The 25,008-nt window shown below is 39.8% G+C and overlaps 1 protein-coding gene across 1 annotated transcript in view; it reads right to left on the reverse strand.

Moving 5' to 3' along the window:
* The window catches only part of FAM3C (FAM3 metabolism regulating signaling molecule C), a 28,825-nt gene extending 8,548 nt beyond the window's left edge, over nt 1-20,277 (reverse strand). The window contains exons 1-5 of the mRNA XM_057412200.1: nt 20,235-20,277; nt 6,379-6,439; nt 3,630-3,734; nt 2,492-2,521; nt 1,952-2,075 (exon numbers count right to left, since the gene is read on the reverse strand). Coding sequence (XP_057268183.1) covers nt 1,952-2,075; nt 2,492-2,521; nt 3,630-3,734; nt 6,379-6,391 — 272 coding nt within the window. The 5' untranslated portion in view covers nt 6,392-6,439; nt 20,235-20,277. The remainder of the gene's footprint in view (nt 1-1,951; nt 2,076-2,491; nt 2,522-3,629; nt 3,735-6,378; nt 6,440-20,234) is intronic.
* Nucleotides 20,278-25,008: the final 4,731 nt, after the last annotated feature.

The raw sequence follows: 25,008 nt of genomic DNA on the forward strand, positions 1-25,008 counted from the left end.
AATTCTTCCAACAATTTACAATCAGGTTATGGAAGGTTTTGAAAGACAAATTCATTGTCTTGCAAGCACAGTAATGAAATTAAATTAAATTTAATCAAATTTTCTGGTGAACATTTAAATAGACAAGTTCTATGAAGGAATTCAGAAAGATTTTTGCCAAGGGTTCCTGGATTTAAGACTCCTATAACTGTGGACTAAGGTGCACACTAGTATTAAAAGAATGGACTTCTTGCCAGCAACAACTTTCTTTTCATCACTTTCTCCAGTGGAACATCCAGTAGAGGTTTTTTTCTTTTTTTTTTTTTTGACAGGAACAACAAATCTCTTCTTAGTTAACCAGTGAGACACTTGGAAAAAACGACGACCAAACAACTTCCATCTGCATAGATATTAATCGCCCTAGCAACCAGAATGAGAAAGTAGCAACCTTTATAACACCAACAAGAATACCATGCAGCGAGACTGAATAAGGCTGTCCAAGGTTATGAAGAAAATCAATGATATGAATGGGAAGCAGAACCTAGCAGCTTTTAGCTAGCATGTGCAAAAAGTGAGCTCATGCTCACCTTATGTGTGCTCTCCAACTACACTGTGATGCTCCGTTGCAAACTTACTTCTACACCAAGCTTGAGCTATATCAGCTATATCAGCTTTACAGAGAATAGCCTGAAATCTGAAGGGTGCTCATGTTTCTACTAGTAACAAAGCAAAGTGAAACAGCTGCATGTGTGTAGTTGCAGGGAAAGTAGCTATTTCAACCTCACTACATCTTAACTGCTAGAGTCAGTGATACAAATAGTCTTCTCTAAGATCATGTAAGACTAATCTTACAGAATTACTTTACAGAGTAAAGTGATGGAAAATCTGAACCAATACTTTACATTCTTTTATAGATTAATTATGCTATTTACTCTATTACATGGGGTTATATTCACAGTGAAGTTGCCATTTGCTCTAGAATTCATTAGCACCAACTGCAGTATGTGCAATCTGAACCTCTCTGTATTAACATAGCAAAGTCCCAGAAACAGCTGAACTGGAGTAGTTTAAATGCAAATGCAAGGCAAAGGCTCCTAAGTGTGATTGATGGTAAAACAAAAAATCTCCTTCTGACAATGCTAACATCCCGTCTTTTCTGACATGTGCCATGCAAAATTGAGAGGATAGATTATGTTACCACAAAGCTACACACTCTGAGTGACAACAAGCAGGAACAACCTAAGTGCAAAGAAACAAAGCATCTAAAAATAAATATTAATATTCCTATTTTGGGGATTAATGAAAAGTATTCAGTTAAATTCTCTATGCACAGTATTATAATACTGTGTTAACAGTTATTAGAAATACACGATTTAAACTCAAAAATTAAACTGTGTTTCAAGCAGTTTCTTTCATTTCAAAATTAAGATTATTACTCTTTGTTACCATCACCACAACTAAGTAACTACTAATCATTAAAATATTATTTTTCCCTTTTGAAATGATTCTTTAAAACAAGGTGGAAAATATGTTCTAATATTGATACTATGATACTATGAAACAATACTGTTTAAAAGATGACTTGCAAAAGACAATGCCATAGCAGTTTTAGTTGACAACAGTTACAAATATCAAGAGTAACCCAATAAAAATATAATCACTCACTGAAATATTTTGAACAAGAGCCTGTTACCTGGAGGCAAGTTTGCATCTGACTCAAAGTCTAACTAATTCTTAAGTCTGTAAACCTGAAATAGTGTAAGCTACCTTGATTGTATTAAAGTAGCTTACATCTCTGCACTTACTGCAGAGTATTAAGCATGCTTCAGAAATTAATTTATAACACAATATAATTTTTTCATGTGGTCAAACTGTTGGCAACACAAAGAATCGTTTAAATTACTGATTTTGTGGGCAAAGTGATCCAAGACAGTATTTGAGATATCTAGAGACAATACGCAAAAATACTTACACATTATCTTCTACGCAAATTTTAGGTCCAACTACATTCGCTGCTCCACTTGCCATTTTGAATGCAAAATGTTTTTCAGGACAAGCTTTAGAGATCCCACATTTGTATCTTGGAGGTTTTGTAGCTTTGAAAATGAAATAAAACAGGGTTTTAGAGACAACATCACAGGTAGGCTAACGGAAAAATATCAGTGTTCTGAAGAAATTCAAGGAAAAGAGCAAAGAAGCTATATCTTATCTGCAGTTTCACAGAAGCTTAAAATAATATAGGCTCCTGCAGTACATCCTTACCCTGCTTCTTGTTCTCATAGTGCTACTTGCTCTGGCACGTAATTAAAAGCCATGAAACAAAACTACAAGTGAAATGCTGGCAAAAAAAAACCCAGACTTCAACAGAAATTTAGGAAAATCAGGGAAAGAGAAAAATTAGTTCTTGATTGCACTTAAAGTATAATTAAGACTTCCTTAACTATGAAAATTCAATCTTTCTGTTATTAGCAAAAGCAAGTCACAGCAGTAACACATGCATATGAATACTCACAACGTACAGCTGCATCCAATGCTGATCTAGCTAAAGTACAAAAAAAAAGTTACAAGATATTATTACTAAAATGTCATTTGCTATAAAATATCCTATAAATTAAAACCTTTTTGTAGCCCTATAAAAATAGGTTGGTTGACATGAAGTATAAAATACATCTGAACATTATGTTCCAATATAAAACATTAAGCTTTACATGGCAGAAACACAAAAGTGATCAGGAAACACATTTAGAAGCACTGCCTTAATTTATGGCTCTCCGATTAACACAAAGATCCATGGAGATGCAAAGCCAGCAGGGATTCCTGGAGGTGTGGGTACTAGAGTGAAATGAATTCCTTTCTTACAGCTTCACCAGGATAGGGTTCCTTTCACCTGACACTAGAAGCCTGCAGTTCAGGTCCCTCTGAACCCAACCATTCATGACTCCCCTTCCTGGGACAGAAAGGGTCGCAAGCAACCGCAACCGCATCATGGACTTACGTAAAATACATCTGTCATACTTAACGACACCTGTGTCTTTCCAACAATTATTCAAGATGCCTCCTGGGGACTGGTTCAGATGTGAGCTCACAGTGGGGTTAGATAACAAACACCTATATCATGTACCTGAAATTAGTGTTTTCTAATGAAAAACCCCTTAAAGCTGATTGAAAAAAGACTCTGAATTTTAAGGCACTTCAGCAGCTAATCCTTTTCTGTGTAGGACCTGGGCACATCTGAAATGTTCTGATTAGTGCACATGGCAAGCAAAAAAGCCCATGCAAAACAAATTGTGAATTGTCTGAGCAGCAGAAAGGCAGATTGGAAACTCAAGTTGCCTAGTTTACAACTCCAGATTAAGACTGTAAGTAGCAGTAAACAGAAAATGCAGACAAAATTATGCATACTTGGCCAGCAAAAGAATCAAACTGATTAAGAGTAGGTTAAATATTTCATACAGAAAGAAACTTAATATACACATTCTATATGTATAATACAGATATAAAAAACAACAAGTACACACAATAAGAACACATAACTTTTAACTGGAAGAGCCTAAAAGAAGCTTAAAGCAATCTGAATATGATATTCTTGATTTTGGCTCAACTGAATATTTATGAATGTTCAGAGAAAACGAAGTCATCACTTTACTTACCAAATATGTGTCCTAAGTTTGCATCCATTTTTATTTCAAACACTTGAGATATGACATAAAACGTCAGTAAAAATATTGCTACGACTACTACCAACTTTGCAGCACCTATTCAGAAGCAGAGAAAGTTTCAGAACATTATTTGCAAATGGTAACATTAAGTCTACCAAAATTAATGACATGAGAAATGTGTATGAGATTACACATAGGGGAACTCAGGAACAGGATGACCATTTGTGACTCATTAAACAGAAGTAATCTGTAAGAGAATGGACGTTGTAACATAGGAAGCAACTGAACCAGTCCATCAGGTTACTATACCAAATATATACACCCTTCCCTCAGCTTCCTCCAGCTTCATGCTTGTTTGACACTACAGTATGCCACCTCAGCCCAGCAGCCAGGAGAAACCACGGATCTTTCTGTGGATATCCAGCTTGACAGGATGAACTAAGCCGATTTAACTGTCTACTGTTCAAAGGGGAAATTTCCATCTCCCTCCCGTTTCACTGCCCTGTTCTTAACTATGTGTACCTGTTTCCTCCCTGTTCACAACGACTCCTCTTTTTTCTGCCTCCCCTCAAACCGAGCTTCCTCTATTTTAACGCATGGCCAAGATTGAGTGATTCATGCACTGCAGCTTGGGTGCTTTGGTAGTCAGGCCTGAGCACTACATTAAAAAAGCCAAACCACACCCCCCCCAACAACCAAACATACACCAAAATAGCCTCCTCACCTCCTTTTCATCAAATTAAAATTACTGACCTTCAAAAAAAGAGCTTGAAGACTTGAAAGAAGTATTTTCAAAAGTAATAAAAAGCCCTCCCCTTCCCTCTTTAATATGTTGAAGCTTCAGGTAGGTTGAAGTTACATGCCTAATTTTCACCAGTGCTGAGTGGTCAAACTGCCTCCTAGGTGAAGAGCTGGAATCACACAACCACAGTAATTTATATCTGAAACTTGGGTCTATGTGGTACTGCCATGAGGACCACCATTTTTTAGCATAATTTAATAGAATTTTTTCAGAATCTACTCTCAGTTTATTGTAAAATACTGACTGAGAGTAGAAATTAGGTAAGGAGGCATCTGATCGACATCTTGCCTCCCTGCCTCACCCCAGTATGTCCAGCTGCTTTGGAAGAAGCAATTCTAAATCATACTTCTGTTTCTCAGATTGCCAGCTAAATAAATCCTTCAGAAAAAACTTCTGAACTCCAGCAGATCTCAGATGGCTGATGTGATGGGCTGCTCAGAAAACCTTGAAATAGACCAATTACTCAGCCTTCAGAAGGATAAGAGATGTTAATCCTTCTAAAAGCCTAAATAAAGATATGGGGATGAAAAAGAAAAGCAACATGAAGAGATACAATTTTTTTTCTTTGTTTGTAGTTTGACCTTCGTCTCCCACTTTCCCTTTTCATGCGTGCAAGCACATACATACTAAGAAAGCACAGGTGCAAACTCAACTGAAAAATGTCAAGCTGGAACTTCAGAGATTATTGCAATTGAAGGGAAGTGAACCACATGTAAGCACTAGAGAAAACGTATGATCTGAACATACGTTAAGTGAACAAAAGGTTTTCAAAGCAACACTGCTGAAAAAGATGGTACCAGACTTTGGAATGTGTCACATAGCAAGTGGCACTTGGAAAGCATGGTATTTCAGTAGACAGTAGGCGACATGAAAAGAACTCAATCTGAGCACTAACCATCTCCTCCCCTCTATATCCTGAGCCTTTCAACTGAACTGCAAGCCCTCCCTCCTAAGAGAGAGGTAAGAAATCTCCCAGAAAATTCTTTTAGCACTTGAACCAAACCCAGCCTGCCTGCCACAGGTTAAACATTCTCTAGAAACTGCTGTTATCTTTATTGTCTGTGGGTTTTAGCAAAAAACTGAGAGAGAAGAAAAAAGGAGGCTTGGAAAAGTAATTTTCCAGGTGATTTAGCTATCTTCTAAAAATCGATGCATTTTCCAGTTCTTTATCAGATCTACTTTAGCAGGTTGCTCCCAGTTATACATACTGTAGTGACAAAAATCAGGACTAATTTCATGCATTAAGAAGGTTAATGTGCAGCTCTCTTGGAAAAGAACGTATCATTCTCTCCTAGAAGTGCCAACAGTTGCTTCTTCTGCAACATAACACTACAATTCCTGATAAAAATGCAATGCATTAGAAACTCAAAACTGTTCAATTGCCACACAAGCTATTCTACTGCAAGGAAATGTCTAAAATAGTACTTTCTTGTAGTGTGATATCGGAAAAGATCTTATTTTTACAACCACTACACCTTCTGTCAAGTTCAATCTGTTTTGCTACCCTGTACTACAGTAAACTACCTGTATGAAAAGGCTTTTATAGCTTTCAGTCTCCCAGTAATCATTTAGGAAGTTTCAGACACTATAACAGTGCATAGCATTTTTGGTTGGGGTGAGGCAGTTGAGAAATTGCTTAAGACATCAACTGGCCATTTCCTTATTCTTTTAACACCTTACAGCATTAGCAGGCAGGCATATCAAGTTATGGCACCTTAAACAGTCCCTACAGATCAGCTGAAGTATTTTAACCATATGCTTCCGCTTAGACCATCCCAAATGCCAAAATGAACTTCATTAAACATCAGGTAAATTGAACAGCAATGCCTGTATGCCAGTTAAAATTATTTTAAACCCCTATTGTTACTACTTGTTAATGCTGTATATAGAGACTTATTTCATAAATGGCAGAAGTCTGCTTTTACCAAGCGTGCTTACCTGCTATTCTCATGTTTAGTCTTCAGCCAGCTAATGACACTATTGCATTAAAAACAGCCACCTAGGGGGAAAAGCACATCACTGTAATGACAGCTAAATGAGTACTTTCATGATGAGTTACCAGTAAAAAAAAAACCATCCTACAGATTTCCTAGCCAATAACCCTAATTGTCCCGAATACCTAATTCTTAATGCTTACAGTAAAGGGAAGAAGATTTAAGATGGATTTCTGATGTATTACTTTCATGTGTTATTCCACTAAACATACGTCCCGAAAAAACATTAATTTAATTTCATCAAACCTACTACAAATTCTGTTGAGCTTTCAACCTTCAGTCTGTGAAACAAGTGTTTGTCAGTGCTGTATCTAAGCAGTCTTTGATTTCCTAAAGTTATGTGGTAAAAGTCAACAACTATCTGCATTGCTTCAAAGTCCTAGCAACTTTCAGATGCAAGTTGTTATTTGGCAACCTAACAAAGCAAACTGTGCTTTGAAGAGAAAGATTTAAGCATTTTAGCCTTTAGGATAGTGTATAAATTGCATTTAGTGGAACTGAAAAAAGGTTATACTAATACTTTAATCTATGCACTACAGAAACATAGTAACACACTTGTTACTCACAGCAGCATTCAGAAGATTTATGTTGGTCAGTAGTGACAGAGGTAGCAACCCTAGAACTATTTCAGAATAAACTGAAAATCATTGCCTATGAGCAAATATCACGTAACATCCAAAAGTTTCCTCTTGATAAGTTTACCACCATGTAAAGTCAGAAGGGGCCACAACCTACACAGGCTCTGCTCAAAGGCAACCACCTTCTCTTCAAGCCTCCCCTTGTCCCTGGCCTGCACCAAATCCCTTAATCTCTGCCTGCAGGGACACAGCAGATGCTGGCTCTGCACCCTGGTCATGTTCAGCCACAGTGGACCCATGCTGCAGTGAGCCTGGACATATCCAGGCTAAAGCTTCCCCTCACTCCCGATTCAAGAAGCACAAGAGCAGACGGCCATGTACAGCAACATAGAACTCACAGCATTGACATGGTATCTATGCAGATCAGGACCCTTCTTCTGAATTAAAAAAAAAAAAAAGATAAAAAATAAAAATAAAAAGGAATTCTGAATTAGCATTTTGCTGCATAACTACTTACGTCTAATATGGCAAAAGAAAAAAAATTACTGGCATTCAGGGATCTTGCTGGATCATCTATATGAAGGCCAAATTTGAAAACATGTAATAAACTACCATCCTAACTCAAGTAGCCATCCCACACCCCCACCACAAAAGGTACAGCATCCCTAACACACTGCAGTCCTATGCCATGGTTTCAAAAACTGTCAAAAATATTATCTTGAGAAATTATTTTAAAACTACTGTTACCACAAGACCAGAAATGCAAATCATTTAGAGAAGATAACTGAACACCCCACAAGGTACTCATAGCCTATTCTAGGGAGGAAAAATTGGTACTACACAACCTTTTGCCCTCACTTAACTCAGTATTTTCAAGTTCGGTGATTTGCATCCAGATCCTTTTTGCCAGACACTGTGCTCTGCTGCTACAGTTTCCAAGAAAATGGTTAGTAGAGAAATAAACAGGAAAAAACAAATATAAGTATAGAAATACTTCTACTTGCTAAGAATTTGAAAATAAGTATCAAAGCATTGATTGTATTTGAAAAGCAAACCTGTGTTTTTGAATGCCAAGACTGTACTACAAGGGAAATCTCATAGCACAGTATGGAAATAATATATCCATTATATTTATAGCCACATATAATATATCCATACATAATACCTTCTTTCAGTGAGCAACTAGTATTTTTCTGTCTTGTAAAAAGGCAGAAAGATTCTGGCAGGGCAGATAAAGCCATTTTATTTCAAAGTCTGTGAAGAGAATTATTCTAAGCTCCTTTCTCTCCTCTCCCTACCCCCAGAAATACATCAACATTAAAATAAACACTGTCTTAGTCTGAACAACCATGAGCTTGTTTTAAAGCAGCACTAAAAAGAGTTTCTTTTTTGTTTTACTATAAAAAAACCCACATATTTCAAAGCATCAAATGAAGGATATGTAGCAAAACAAAAAGCATAAAGTGAAACTATCACATGATTCAGCCTTGACTGCAAGAATGCTTTTATCCCAACACTCACCATCAGTGGGCTCAGCGATTATTTGTTGCAACTAACAAATACACAAGATGCATTATTAAGTGTTAAATATTTTTGATTTAGAAAAAGTAAAAATGAGTATGTTATGCCTCAACTTGAAGGAATTTTAAAAGCAATTTAGAGATTCTTTTCCTAAATTACAACATACCAAGAAATTGTGCGTTTTGATCCACAGCATAAAAACAGTACAGAAACTTTGAAGAGTATTATCTAACTGCAGGAGAATAATTCATGAACAGCAAGTCCTTCTCTAATACTGCATTATTTTATAATTTTTTTTTTTGGGGGGGGGGGGAGTGTTGTTTTTTTTTATTCAAGACATAACAGGAACAAAAAAGGACAGTCCATGAACCCTTATGACTGCTTATAGACCATTACTCCATGTCCTTAGTATTAAACCTCATAAGTAGAGCTACAGAAGTGATATAAAAATGGATTTAGAATTTCTAATAGTGTGTATTTTAGGATCATTTAAAAACAAAGTTCACAATGGCCCCCAAATGAGCTTACTCAGATACACAAAACTAGTAGCAACAACATTCCTTTGACTGCTGTGAAATACCAAATAGTAGAAAACAAAGAATACTAGAACAGTTTAGGCTGGAAGGGACCTTAATATCATCCACTTCCAACCCCCCCTGCCACAGGCAGGGACCCCTTCCACTAAACCAGGATGCCGAAAGCCTTGTCTAACCTGGCCTTGAACACTGCTAGGGATAGGACAACCATAGCTTCTTTGGGCAACCTGTGCCAGTACATCTCCACCCTCACAGCGAAGAACTTCCTCCTAATATCAAATCTAAATCCACTCTATTTCAGTTTAAGGCCATTCCCCCTCATCTCACGCCTACATGACGTCTTGTAAAATGTCCCTCTCCACATTTCTTGTGGACCTCCTTTAGGTATGGAAAGCTGCTCGAAGGTCTTCCTGGAGCCTTCTCCAGGCCGAACAACCCCAGGTCTCACAGCCTGTCTTTGTAAAAAAGAAGGGAAATTGATGTAGCAAGTTCTCTCTGAATCAGCAGAACATGATGGACTGAACGACAGAGGTAAAAGCAAACCAGCAGTCAGGCAGGAAGCTGGTGCTGCCATACTGGCAAGTTCTTTTTCAGCCCAGCGCATGGGGTGCTCAATCCTTCAACAGTAGGAGTGAAAAGGTAGACAGTTCTCTGAACCAGAGAAGACAAGATGTTACAGGTTATAAATAATTTCTGAATGCTGGCATGTCACTGTTCAGTTCCCTGCATGGAACTGCACATCTATCCATGCAGAAAAAAGAATTATTTATTCTGGATGCGAACAACTAAGGAGGGGATATGTGGAAAGACGGTTGGGAGCTGTGGTTACTGGTTGTTTTTGTTCTACTCCACCCATCCTTGTGCACTGTACTTTGTCCCAAGGCCAGGGCAATTTCCAGATGCTGCAAATTTCCATTGCCAAAGCCATTCCAAGCAACCCCCATGAGAGCCCAAAATGCTATACACAGGGCAACATAAAAGTAGAAGAAAAACAGAAAACAGCAGTTTACAATAAAAAAAAAAAAAGGGAAGAGAGTAAACAGCTTCCCCCCATCTCTGCTCAACTTCCTAACTTGTGTGGGGATAACAAACTCAACACAAATCTGAGGAATTTAGTATACAAGTCCACACAGCTACTGCATATTTAACCAGTAAAGCAGCAGATGCTTTTAAAAGTGACCTGTCTCACAAGAGAACCCTGTCAGGTACTTCACACAGGGACCTTATAACTTCATTTAGAAAAAATATGAGCCTATAATTCTGCCAAGCAAATCATCATCATGTTTTATTAGATGATATAATGTTTCCAGCACACCAAGATTGAGTTCTTTCCAAGTCTGTGTATAAGATGTGATGGGTCATCAAGCAACTTCTCCCATAATCAAGGTGCAAGACAAAATTGTATTGAGGTGAGTAATCAACAAAATACACACAAACAGTTCTTACTAGTGTTGCCATACTGACAACCCTGAATGAAGTCAGATTTCATGATTTTGGGCATGTATCCCTTGCGCACAGCCTCAGCCCTACTTACTGAGCACGAAAGCTTTGGCCGCTTGAAATCTATTTCTGTTCGTAAGGCTTTTGCAAATATGAATGTAATGCTTTTATGGATAATGATGAAACATGCAGATCAGTTTACTTAATTTCCAGGACAATGGTGTTTCCATGAGCAATTTGATAATGTGTGTAGGTTATATTTATGAAATGGGCACACAAAAACAAGCATAGATGAGAGGCAACAACTTAGAAGGTTGTGATATTTTTGAATTCTGACTATAGCCGATTAGAAAAAGGTCCCAAAATGAACAATGTTTAATAAACCAGAAAGTAATACACTTCAGAATGGACATCAAGTGCAGCAAAACAGGCAGCAAGAATGAAAAAAATAGGATCCAAGAGATTAGAGCAACTCTCTAATATTGGGGTCAACATTGAGGTGCTGCTGCAAAAGTGTAACTGCTTGCTGTGAACTGTACCAACAGCACTGCAGTGTGTGAAACAAAAAGCTATTATTCTGCTCTGCCTAAACAAACAAAAAATACTCTATGGGCTATCTAGACTTTTGACAGAGACCCATATGTAGTGTTTTCTAAATCTATTTTTAGAGCATAATCCCCAAATGGAAGAATCTAGATAACAATTACATGACCTAAATAAAACAACTAAGGGCTAAAAGAATTTGGTTTGCTTTGCAAAGAACTGTAAAAGCAAAAAGAGGAGTAAGGAATGGACACCTTTGCCTCTTACCTCCAAGGTGTAATTAAAACATATTTTTATGCTGAGATGGACTGGATGCTGCTTATCTACTTGTAGCTATAATGTTAAAGAACAATTTTCCAGCTACAAGGACAAACAAGGAACGCAAAAGGTGGCTGTATATCATCATAAAAGTAAAAAAAAATACAAGAAATGTTTTTTTTAACCTAGGTAGTCTACAGGATAAGCATGTCACCTTCAGTATTAACCCCATATTTTTACACTACTATATGCACATCTGTACCCAGATTTGTCACGCTACATCTGTATCAGCCTGAGATGCCGTGAATTAAATTTGGAGGGAAATTTTTCCTCCTAAACAGGATTTAAAAGTTTGTATACTTTCAAAAATGGTCAAATAATGTTATACCTAGTTTTATCTACATGTATGGTTAATATGAATAGCATACAAAGTACACTATACTAGAATCAGATAAGCATTCAAAATTAGTACAAAAGAAGAGAAAAAAAATGCTTGAGCTTTTATTTTTATTTCTGAGTCATGAGTAGATTAGGACAGTGTTCATTTTTTGCAGCACAAACTGCCTTCCTCAATGATTAGCAAAAGCTTTTTCCTGGGAAGAAAAACAAAAGACACTTCACCTTTTCATACCTGTTAAACCACATGCAGTGAAACAATACGCTATTTGAACCAGACCTGCTAATAGATATTCCAGTCTGTTTTCAAGCAGTTCAGAGGAGTGGTGGTCTTCTCAAAAATTACACAATGAATTAGATGCGCGAGAGACAGCATTAGCTATTCTGATGCAAGCTCTAGTTTTAAACCAGCGGTTGTGCCAATCTCAATTATATGGCATTGTCTCAGCTGTTTGGTCTATCAAAAATCTTTTCAAGTCTAAATCTGAGTAAGAATCTAGGCTTCTAATATGATCATTTTATTCAAATACAAGATGCATTTCCTTACCAAGATGATTACTTACCCTTCTGCTAGACTACACAGTTTTTCCACCACGTTTACAAAATCTATTTTATTTGAAACTGGTGAAGGGCACATATAAAAAAGAATAATATCTTCAGAAAAGTAACTGCTGTAGTTCAATTGTACTGTATAGTCATGCACCACTGGTGTCTTCTGATAACACAGACGGCCACCCAATACAGGCACTTCTACATTCATGTGAATTCCTTGTGGTTATGGCTGAACTCCACACAAGCTAAAGGTCTGTGCACACAGAACACCTTAGAGAATCCCGGATGTGTATTTTTTCCACCTTTGAGGCAAATAGTACCATGAATTATAACGATTAACTTCTTACAAAAATGGTACCACCTGAATTGTATTCTTCCGTATATTGTGCAAGACTCAGCTTGGTATTCTGACAACACTGAACTAGACCCAAAGTGTTTGCTTGTTCAAATGAGACATTATTCTACTTCTATTAACTGCAAATGAAACCCACATAAATTTAGCAAATGAAACCAAAATTAAAACCAGGTTAATTCAGCTACCACTGCATGTCCTATGTTGCAAATGCGCTGTGTAGTTTCACTCCTATGAAAGGAAACCTACACAAGAAGCATCATTATGGCTGAGTGTTTTGATACCTGCTGTGCATAATAAACTTTCCCAAGTCACCTGTCAGATCACTGACCATGCAGGCTTTTGCTGGTGGCATCAATCCAGTACTTTCACCTTAGGCAACACACAAAGTAGTCAGCCTCAACCACAGAAAAATTTTCCTGAATCCTGGGAAGCCTGAAATAGAAGCACTAAGGCATTCTTCCCACTGAGAATGAAACCCAATCCACATTTCTTTTTCAATTGAAAAAGAAAAAAACCCACACACCAAATGAAGTACCTAATCCATACTTTGAAGACTCTTCCCAAATATTATTACATAAAATTTACTGGTCCATATATTTAAAAACAGGATTTTACTGTCCCTACAATCCACTCAATGTGATGAAGTAAACTGTACCACTGGTGCTGACATACCTATTGAAGAGAATATTTAACCCTGTATTTTACAGGGTTGGATAAAATCACGTAGAGAAATTCAGTTTGTAAAATCCTCAAGGACAACCTGCTGAACTTCATTCACCTACCTCTTTTACAACATCATCACAGGGAAGTACATAAACCTCACAACGGGTTTAAGACAGTGAAATTTAACATTTTCTTCTGTCAAATGATGAACAAGCTATCACGGAATTGAAGCACCAATGCAATTTCTACCTGTTCAAAAGTTCAAGCTGATTTGTTTTGTCTTGTTTTTTTTTTTTTTTTTTAAGAAAAAAATTACCACCTTGACTTCCTAGGACAGCAAAGTCTGTTCAGTCTTTCCACAACAGGGAGGAGTACATAAAGCTTTGCAATGTGTTTATCTGCAAGATCACCAGGTCTCACCTGAAACAAGGTATTGTGAAAATCCAGTAAACATTGCAAATGTGCAACAGCCCTCACATCTTTGTATCAATACAGAAATACCAAGCTTGTTATCACAATAATGCACCACTACCATGGATTGTATCCTGCCCCATACAGTAATTCTCAATAGAACTACCATAAAAAGAGGTTATGGGTCTGAAAAACAAGTAACATACAAGTAATTACTATGAGTTGATATAAACACACACGACCACCGCAGAAATTTACCTGAGGCTATGGTTACAGTGCTGCAGTTCACACTGGGGCCCATTTTAAATAATGTTATCAAGTAAGCAGAACAGGAAAGAAGCACTATAAATACTTTGCCTATAGGTCCAAGTTTACTGCAGGAATACCAATCTGCTTCTCTGCACTATTCACCCCAAGCACAGCCAGACTCTACATAGCAGCTGTAAGATGTCAGAAATAAGATCATCACCCTATGAATGAGATTCATTTTTTGCATAGACCCCCACATGGACCTCATTAGAGCTGCACACCGAGACCACAGACACACCGAGGCACAGAACTCCTGTACGCTTTGCAAAGCAGAAAGGATCAAGGGTACTGATAATAGCAAGGGACACCACCACACACTGCTGCCAAAAAAATGCTATGATACTACCAAGCATTTAAGCTTCTTCAACAGAAGTTCAGCATGGTCTGAGGCTGCATGTTGAGGAGGTGTTTTAACCTTTGCTCAGGAGCAGCTGATCTTGGGAAGCTGAGGTGTACCTCTGGGGAAAGTACTGTGGTGACAGCTCAGAGTACTGTTGGTATCTCTTCCTCCTCCTCTTGGTCCATGGGAGACACAAACTCCTGCTCCATCACAGAGCCTCTTCTCATCCATTCAATCTCCTTTGTGAGTCAGTACAGGACAGAAAGAGTGTGCCACCAGCTGAGCGGAGCACCCATGAGAGACATCATCGTGCATCAGCTCTGGGGAGAACTGGTAGCAGCAGCCCAACACACAGAGGGGCCATGCTATGCCTACTGGACACTGCAGAGTGGGATCAGGTTGCAGAGACGAGAGTGATGTTGATGACTAATAACCTCCGCCCTTCATGATGCACTCAGAACCGCAGTGCTACTGTGGTACAGCCAAGTCATAGCTACTGGTCCACATTAGCACTGTACAGGACATCATCTGAAAGCAACAAGGACGAAGATGCTCAAAAGTGGAAAGGAAATCAGTCAGTCACATGATCCTTAACAGCTCTAGAGTGATTCACTTCTTTCTACTGAAGACATAGAGACAGCAACAAAAATTGCAGTCTCTGCATTGGCTTCTGAACGTGAAGGGATTAGAATAAAAATCTGTAACCTAACTCTGGCTGTGTTCAGTCTTCCAGAAGCCAGTACCAAACACATAAGCCATATGTGAGAAAATTAATTTCACATAAAAATAAAATCACGGGGCAGTGTATTTTTTATGTGTATATACTTAGTATACTTGAATGTTTAGTTAACAATTGGTACACAACCCACTAACTAAAATCCAACACAGCCCTCTGCTATCCTTTGAGATTTTAATTATCATAGGTGGAAAAAAATACGTGGGACAGCAAGTTACTGGATGTCAACACCGATGGATAAATTTGCCACATTAAGTACACAAACTAATTTGAGGAACAGCATCCCTCAGTAACAGAAGGGTGCTTACCACAGTGAGCTTACTACTGAGACACAGCTGACATGAAGACACTGATGTGCAATCACTGTGTATCATAACTCCTGATACCATGCCTCTCTGGATCATGCTGTTTTAAGAGAAATCCGCTAATTATTACAGACGTTCCAGTAATAAACTTCTGCCTGAACCAACTCAAGTGCAGTTTCAAAATCACTGAGGTGTCACTGATGTCCAGCTGATCAGCAAGCAAACAAACAGCCATGGCAATTCCCTCAATCACCTCCCCACATACTTTCAAGAATATCTGGGCTTATCCAAAAGCAGAAATAAGTGTCTGGGAGCAAGTCAGCAGCTTTCTACCCTATACCAGCTTAATTTTTTGTGAAATGATAACTAACTGGTGATAGCAAAACAGATCAAGAAAATAAGTCTTTGCTACTAGGAGATAGTTACTTTTTCCTCAGATAAAACTGGAGAGGGTGGGAGAAGGGAAGTCAGCCAGTCACAAGAAGAAAGCAAGTCTTGCAAATAGAGGGGAGACTAAGTGCGATATATTTTGATGTTAATTAAGACTTTAACTGGACACTCATGAGAACTACCATGCTTTTGTACATATGAAGACATTGCACCATTTTCTGCCATTAAAACTGGCTCAACAGCAAAGTAGGGCTTACTCCATCAGCTCCCTCTGTCCTTATAAGTCTATCAGAGCTTCCCCCTCAACCACAAAGTTTCTTCCATATCCTCTTGGCATATATATAAAAAAATAATAAGTTGCAGCTCTGCCTGAAAGTGAAGATACAAACTATTTTTGTATCACAGAAATATGGTAATGTATATGGGGAGCAAAAATAACTGAAGAATTGCAGAAGAGTAACTTTTAAGAAAAGAAAAAGAAAAATCCTAAAGTCCTCTTGTGACACATATAGCATTAAGAAAAGCATGAGGAGGTTGTGCTTGGCATCTATTCATAGGTTACAGATGTGTTAACATAGAATCATAGAATCATTAGGGTTGGAAAGGACCTTAAGATCATCTAGTTCCAACCCCCTGCCGTGGGCAGGGACACCTTATGCTAAATCATATCACCCAAGGCCTCATCCAACCTGGCCTTGAACACTGCCAGGGATGGAGCATTCACAACCTCCCTGGGCAATATGAATTGAAAATTCTGGTGCTAAATGAGGTTTCAAGCAGCAATACCAGTTTAAAGTTATTCCTCATCACCGCTCTTCTCTGTTCTCAAGTCACTGGGCCTCAGGCCTGGCCAGTTCTAGGAAGCATGGAAATTTATGAGATAGGTGAGCTCACGTGCCAGGCTGCTCCAGCCCACTCACCATTTCTTCAGCCCAGGCCACATGATTTTGCTCACCAAAGAAAGTTAATCCAGTACAAGAGAATTAATATAATTTCTGCCAGATTAGCAGACAACTTTAAGGAGCATTGGGAGGCAAAGCACAGCAGCACCATGCTGTTAAGATTTGTTCAGTCATCTCATGAAATCCCACTGTAGGACACTTAAGACTTCTTACACTACTGCAGATTGCATTTTTCCTAAACCAGTCCTGAGAATTTATGAACAGGGTTTTAGATCAATGTGAGAATTCCCAGAGGGATCCTTCTAAACTGTAAAACAATTACAATAACTCCATGCAGTTGACAGCAAAATGACTGTCACAGGGTAGTGCAGCTGGCCACTGGCAGAGAAAACATGCAGGTTTACTATAATTATGCCTTACGTCCTAGACTTTCTCATCAGATTTTAGTGAATAAAATCAAAACTGAACATATGCATCACTTACATTAGGGCTCACAGCGACTCCGATCGCCTATATAAGTGGTAAGACTTGCAGCCCTTACACTCACATGTTAACCCTCCAACTTTGCTTGGACTCCAGGTTTTAAAACCAGAGCCTAAATTCTATTTGAATACCAACTTCTCCCTGAACAATTTAAATCTTAAGGAACAAGTTCTTTGTGCTGCAGATTCATCTTATGGACATCTAATGTTTAAGCTACAAACCAATCAGGTAAGTAAACTGGTATTTTCATAGATTACATAGTACTGATCTACCTTATTATCTTACAGGAAAAAAAACACGAAAACCCAAAAAACAACACCTTCTTTCGTGCATAGTGTTCTAACATTCCAAACAAAACTGGAAACTAAATATTCAGGAGTTCACTTTTAAATGTTAGCTTGCCAAAGTGCCACTAAAGTTTCAAGCTCTGTATTATCATTTTTTTTTTAGAACACTAAGAATTCTCAATAAATGTGGATGATCACACTCAAAGAATTGTTATAAATAAGTCGATGTCCAAGTGGAGATCAGTGATGAGTAGCGTTCCTCAGCGGCTGGTACTAACATCTCTTTAACATCTTTGTAAGCAACATGGACAGTGGGATGGAGTGCACCCTCAGCAAGGCTGCCTACCACACCAGGCTGTGCAGTATGCTTAACATGCTGGACGGAAAGGATGCCATCCAGAGGGACCTGGCCAGGCCTGAGATGTGGGTCAAAGCCAACTTCATTAAGTTCAACAAGGCCAAGCACAAGGTCCTGCACCTGGGTCAGGGCAATCCTAAGCACAAACACAGGCAGACTGAGAGCAGCCCTGAGGAGAAGGGCTTGGGGGTGTTGTTTAATGAGAAGCTCAAGATGAGCCAGCAGTGTGCGCCTGCAGCCCAGAAACCAAATGTATGCTGGGCTGCATCAAAAAGAGTGTAACCAGAAGGTCAAAGGAGGTTACTCTCCCGAGAACCCACCTGCAGTACTGCATTCAGCTGTGGCACCCCCAACAGAAGAGGGACGTGGGCCTGCTTGAGCAAGTTCATAGGAGGCCACAAAGGTGCTCAGGGAGCTGGCCAGACAGAGAGTTGGGCTTGTTCAGCCTTAGAGAAGCCTTTCAGTACATAAAGGGAGACTACAAGAAAGTTGAAGGACTTGTTACAAGGACATGTAGCACAAGGTTGGAATGGCTTTAAACTGAGAAAGGGTAGATTTGGATTAGACATAAGGAAAAAATTATTTAGTGTAAGGGTGGTGAGGCACTGGCACAGACTGCTCAGAGAAGCTGTGGCTGCCCCATCCCTGGCAGTGGGCACGGTTAGTTTGGACGGAGCTTGGAGCAACTTGGTCTAGTGGAAGGAAGGTGTCCCTGCAGGTTAGAACTAGATGATGATTAAGGTCCCTTCCAACCCAAACCATTCCATGATTTTATGTAGAGCCCATGTGCCCTGAAGCACTCAGGCTGCACCTGGAGAGCTAGGCAGCAGCTTGAGGGTACCCTGAGTTGACTTGTAACTATTTGCACTCTTACAGGGTGAAATGGTCAGGACTGCTGGAAAGAGGAAGCAATGGCCTGCTCCATCCCGAAATGATTAGATATTATTAGAGAACAATGCCAAGTTATTAGCTTGTGAAGAGCCTACCTGAAGGCTTAAAGCAAGTTACAAAACCTGTTCTGCCACACAGACAACTATGCAAACCAATAGACAAATAGATTTCTTCATAGTTAAAAGAATCCCCGGGGGGGGGGGGGGGGGGGGATATGTGCTAATGAAGACATTCATACCTTGACTACCTTTTCAGTCTTAACCCCCACTCCCAAAAAAGTTCAACAAACAAGGGAGCACACAGACACAGAACTGGTTTAGACAGTCCTAAGCCAGCCATTTCTAAATTGGATTTGTTTGTTGTTCATTTCCCCCCCCCCCCTTCCCTAAGTAACTCTCCTGTTAGCATTAACTAAATACTTTTAAAAAAGAGGACCAGTTAGCTGCCTTCACCAGCAAAGAATCACCGTGGCATCTAAGCCTGTGAGCATTACGGGACACACAGAATACTACAAAGCATACCTGGTACAGGCAGAAATCTTTACAGAAGTCTGGAGTTATGCTATTACATTACCATTTAACTTCTTTTAAAAGTGAAAAAATGGAAGAATAAATTGACTAAGTTATACAGCTCTTCAGCAGCTCATACAAAAACATTAGATACAGTATCACTTACCTACAAAAGAAAAAATATAGAATTATTATATTTTTCCCCTTCAGGAACTCAGAAGCTAGAAACTAAAGGGACACAGACTGCTTCGAAAAGTATACCCCTGCAAACCTGGATGCACAGCACATTTCTCCTTCCTGCTCAGTTCACGACCGCTCTCTGTAACGGTGTTATTTCGGGTTTTTAAGTCGAGGCTTATAACCCGCGACCCGGCACCCAACGGACTAAGCGAAGAGACCAAACCCACTTAAGAGCAGCACGATGCATTCTGCAGAGCTAAGGCTTTGACTCGGCACCCAGTGGCTGCCCACACTTCACTCACTCAACCGGACCGAGGCGTTCAGCTCCGCCGAACCGGAACCACACGATGCCCCCCCTCCGCCGCCTCCAGGGCACCGGCAGCACCGGGACTGGAACGGGAACAGCTGCTGGCACCGTATCTCCGCCTGGCCGTGAGCCCCGCCGACGGAGAGGAGGAAAGGAACGGAGAGGAGGAAAGGAACGGAGAGGAGGAAAGGAACGGAGAGGAGGAAAGGAACGGAGAGGAGGAAAGGAACGGAGAGGAGGGGATGTGAAGGAAGACCCCCTCCGGGCTGCCTGCCCCGAGGAGTGCCGGAGGACAGGGGTGCTCCGGCCCACCTCACCCCTCATGGCGGCGGCTCCAGGCGGGAAGGGCCGGGGGAAGGGTGAGACTGCCCGCAGAAGCTGCGGGGCCGGCAGCGGAGGCAAAGGCGTGGGGCCGGAGCCAGCGCCAGCCTGGCCGGGGCTGCCCCGTGGAGGGGAGCAACGCGCGCCCGCGTGGCAGGAACCCCGACAGGAAGGGCCGGTGTCGCGCTCCCCCTTCCCCCCCCAACCCGCGAAGGATGCGAGCCCCTACCTGGGCTCTACGGCCGTGCCGTGCCGTGCCGTGCCGCGCCGCGCAGGCTGCCCGGGCCGCCCGCCGGCCACAGAGCAGGAAGCGGAGCTGAGCCGGCTCACAAGCAGAGGAAGGTGCGGAGGCGGCACACCCGCCCCCTACCGGTGGCGGACCGGGGTGACTCCACCCCGCAGCTCTGAGAGCGTGCGTGGGTAACGTCCGGGGGGCGGATGCTGCAACAGCCCCGCACGTGTGCGCATCGCCGGCCGGCATCGCCGAGTGCGCTGCTGGGGGTGCCGTATGTGCCCTAAAGTGAGCCTGGTGCCCCGGGGCGGTGGGTTGTGTGAAATGTTCACGCTTGATTTCGTTCATATTTTATACAAATCTCCCCAACACACCAGGAGTTACCTGTTACCCAAAGGAAAAGGTATTTTCTGCTTAAGAAAACAACCAACCAACCAACCAAAAAAAAAAACAACCCCAAAACCCCACCAACAAAAAAAAACCCAAACAAAACCCCTTAAACCTCCCCATCTTTTTGATGAGTAGGACACAACTGATGTGTGTTATCATGTAAGAAGAAAAGGTAATCTCTTCTTTATCCTTGGCTGTGCTCTGCCACTGCTTTGTCTTTTCCCCTTTTTTTCTCCATTTTTTAATTATTTGATTATTTATTAAGTTATTTATGTTTATTGGCACTGGTATGCCTCTAGCCCCACAAGAAGCTGGCTTAGGTAGGGAGACAGGCTGGAAGGACACCGTTTTTTTTGTAAGTTCTCTGCTGGTGGTACTCCCTTGGCTGAGCTATTGCTGGGGTGAGAATGGGAAGTGCTGGGACAGCAGATTCAGTCCATTCCACTATTGTCACACCACAAAGAGCATTCTCCCCAAAACAGCGTGGCACTTCTGTTAGCAGAGAACAAAGCCACAGATAAAATACAGGACATATTGCACATCATCAAAGTCAGGTAGACAAAGGGAAGTTTCCATGTCTTATTTTTACCACATCTGGTCAACAGATCTTTCTTTTAATGGGTTTAAAATAGTATACTTTAATGCCAGCTGTTCCTTGGTATCGGATAGTTATTTGAACATTAGTCAAGTAATTTCTTTAGTAAATTCTCACAACACATTGATGTTTCAGACATACTGTAATCTCAAAATGAACAAAGAAATAACCAGTAGCATTGCTCAAGAAAAGAATGGCTCTGTAGCTTTTCATTCTAAGTGGTAATAGAGCTTAGTTTGACAATAATTTCAGTGCTTAATATACGAAATTTCACCATGTTCCCCTGATTACTTATTAGGTGATACTGTCTACATAACAAACTAATAAGGTCAGTATGCTAAAGGAGGCTGGCTCCTTTGATAAACAACTGTTTTCAATAGAAATATTTTGAAGATATTACAGAAATAGCAGTATCAAAAAAGAAATATTATCTGCACAATAGCCAGCACTTCAGAATACATCTGTATCAGTCAAAAAAATAACTAAGACCTGAGAATGGCTGTGATTAAATCCTTTGATTATTTACCTTTCTGAAAGGGTGCCACAATACGTGCCAGGTGGAGAGTTACAGTTCTCTGCAAATGAGGCATCTGGCAGGAGCCCAAAAAAAGAGGGAGTATGCCACCATCCCCAGTGTCTCAGGGAGCCTCCAAGTTCTTCTTTTCCCTTTTTTTCCTAATTTTCCTTATAATTTTCCCTTTCTCAAATTTCCTGTTTTTTGTAATTTGCCTTATAATGCCATGGCTATGGCCACTACGTAGAAGTCTTCCATAAGAAGTACAAATTATACCTACAGGAGTTTATTTTGCTTCTTATTATTGTCTGTGGTGAACTGACCATTTTTCCTTCTGTAGATTAAGAAATTCGGTATGAAACAGAAGGTGTTTCATAAGCACATACACTCTAAATGTTTTATCATGACATAATGTTTTCTAAATTTACAATAGAAAAATCTAAAATGCTTATATTTATTAAATCAATAAAACAATGAATTACCTTGAGTTTATCATTAAACTGTTAAACTCTAAGAAAAACACATACTGTTAATTCTTTATATTTCAAACATCAGAAACGAAAGTATCTTAATAATTCGGGTATATTGGGCCTGAACAAAGATGACCTTGTTGGCCTCACATCTTTGACAAGTTTCTGAACTTTCTTATCTTTCTTATAGCTACTAATTTTTACTAAATGAAATTATAGTACTGCACTACGTTTTTTTGTTGGGTTCTTTTTTGTTTTTGTTTTTGTTTTTTTATTGATAATGAAAACATCTCCTTCATGTAATTACTGGAAAACTAAATGTAATGCATACCTTATTTAGCATCCTAAGGCTGATGGGGATAAATGAGAACAAAGTAAAATACAAAAGCAAACCTTTTCAGGTGATTTATCTTTAGGCTGTTGATTATTACCTTTGGCAATGGATGTTCTACTAATAGTCATCAGTCTTGATTATCAGTTCTGGCATCAAAGCAATTCCTGATGTCTTTTAAAAGGACTTTTTTTCCTGTATGCCTAAATTTCATGTTTGTGTACTATAAACTAATACTTCTGCCCTAGCAGGTCTTTCCATGGTGTTGTGAATGAGCCAGCCTCAGACTGGTGGCAGAGACCCAGCTCTCCAACAGCTGGAGTATCTGTGGCATACAAGGTTTTCTTCTCAACACAGAAGCACAATCATAGGAAACAGTTCTCGTCTTTGCATTTGGTAGGACTCTGATTACAGTGCTGTGTTAAGTAAGATGCCAACCCTAGACCATCTTTTAATTATTGTACAGAAAAAAATGGAAAGAAGAGAGGAAAGTTACTTAGAGAATGCTGCAGGCAGTTTGCCTTGGAGCAATTGGAAAATGTGATTTTCACCAAATTGTGAGTCGTGTAACTATAAATAGAATCGAACATGTACAAGCACAACATGAAGCCCACTCCTCTCTCCTCTCCTTCCTCTTACAAACACATGAGAACATGCATGAAAGAATCTTCCTCAAATGACATTTTATTAGCTTTCTGGCTGGTGTTATCAAGTTTTATGTCGTCAGTATGGATGCATGCCTGAAACAGAATGTATCATTTAGTGTTTGCCTTATGATGTGGTAGATATATATACTAGATACCTTCTCATTTTGGTGACTTCACCTGTTGCTATCAGAAGTTTATTTGCAAGCAGCCAAAATATCAGGTCGCTGATATAAGAAGTCTGAGTAACAATATACAGAAAGGATGGGTAGGAAGTGATTAAAAAAATCCAAGTCCAGGGGATGGATTTGAGCACCTCCAGACCTTTCTTGTCACTGATGCACTGAATCTGATCAATGTTTCACAGATATCTCTTTTTTTCTTTAATATCAAAATAAACTCATTTTTCTTCCTTTCTTTTGGCTTATTTTTATTTCAAGGTAAGTGCATATGATTATAAAAGGAAATCTGTATGTAAGTGAGCAAAATTCCACTGGAGTCATTATAATTGCAATTGCTAAAATAATGTCACATTTTGAGCACAAGGTTTCTTGTTTCATTTTCTTCACTGTGAGTGCATCTAGTACTGTTTAACTCATAGACTGGCAGTACTAGTGATCAGAGTCTTCTGTAAAGTATGTATGCAGGATATGTTAGAGGAAGCTTTCTTATCTTCTTTGGTAAAGTTCCTTAAATGCTACAAGGGCTGTTCCTTGTATATGATGTTTTATTAATTTCCCTATGATTATTTTTTCTTTAATAAAATCAGGCAATTTGATGCCAATGAGGGGAGGATATTCTGTCATTTAGACAGAATTGGAAGGTGATAGTTTTGCCATATGGGACTCATAAATATTTGTCTTAGCATCTGGTACATAGATATTAATGCAGATGCAGTGAAATGTTGGAAATATTGCTGGCTAGAGTTCTTATAAGCAATGTGTAATGAGCTAGAGACCCACACTAAATCTGCTCACCATGATGAAGATCAAAATGTCAGTTTTTTTGCAAAACCTCTAATCTGTGGATGTGGATATCTTAGAGTAATAATTTATGATGGTACTGAATCTAAGCAGTCTCCCAAATTGCTTTAGAAGTCCTAAAAATCATTGTTCCAGTTTTAGATGAGGAGGATCTGAGAAACACTTGCAGCTGAGATTCAGGTCAAGAACAAGCATCACCAACTGGAAACTGTAGATGCCCTGAGACAGACACGCTACAGATAGTATTGTTCATGAGTTGCAGCTGCATGAGAGCTCTTCTCTTTCGCACGATGAAGCTCCTCCAACTACAGCTCTTCCTCACAGGAAGCATATAGAGCTTGCTTCCAAGTTTATTAATGTTTCATTTCAACAAGATATAGTTCCTGACCCATAAACTCGCAACTAGCTCACACCTTTCCCAAGGCAGAGCTCCATGCATCCCTGCTGCTCTTTCACAAAAAGGACAATTCCTCCCCTCCCTTATAACCTGGCCTTGCTAAATTGCCCATATCCATCCATTAAACAGCCCCCTTGTGTGAGCTATCCCCTGAACTCACTGTGATCCCAATGAGATACTATAGCCCTGTAATGAATGCTCTGTAGAGCATCAGACCCTCTAATTTCTCCTGTTGGTTCTCCATCCTATGGACATTAATGTACAGGCACTTCAGATGGGCAGGCACCCAGCTGTACTTATTTCTCAGAACATGTATGAGAACTATCCCCTTAATAATAAACTGGCATATATGTCATATTTAGTGCCATGGTGACATTTCCTTATTGATGTTCATTTGCTTAAGTTGACCTCTTTCACCTGTTCTGCTGATTACACATCAACCTGCAC

The sequence above is a fragment of the Pezoporus wallicus genome, unplaced genomic scaffold, assembly GCF_028554395.1.
Source record: "Pezoporus wallicus isolate ANWC-B61680 ecotype Strahan unplaced genomic scaffold, APGP_CSIRO_Pwel_v1 contig_3858, whole genome shotgun sequence".
Taxonomy (NCBI): Eukaryota; Metazoa; Chordata; class Aves; order Psittaciformes; family Psittacidae; genus Pezoporus; species Pezoporus wallicus.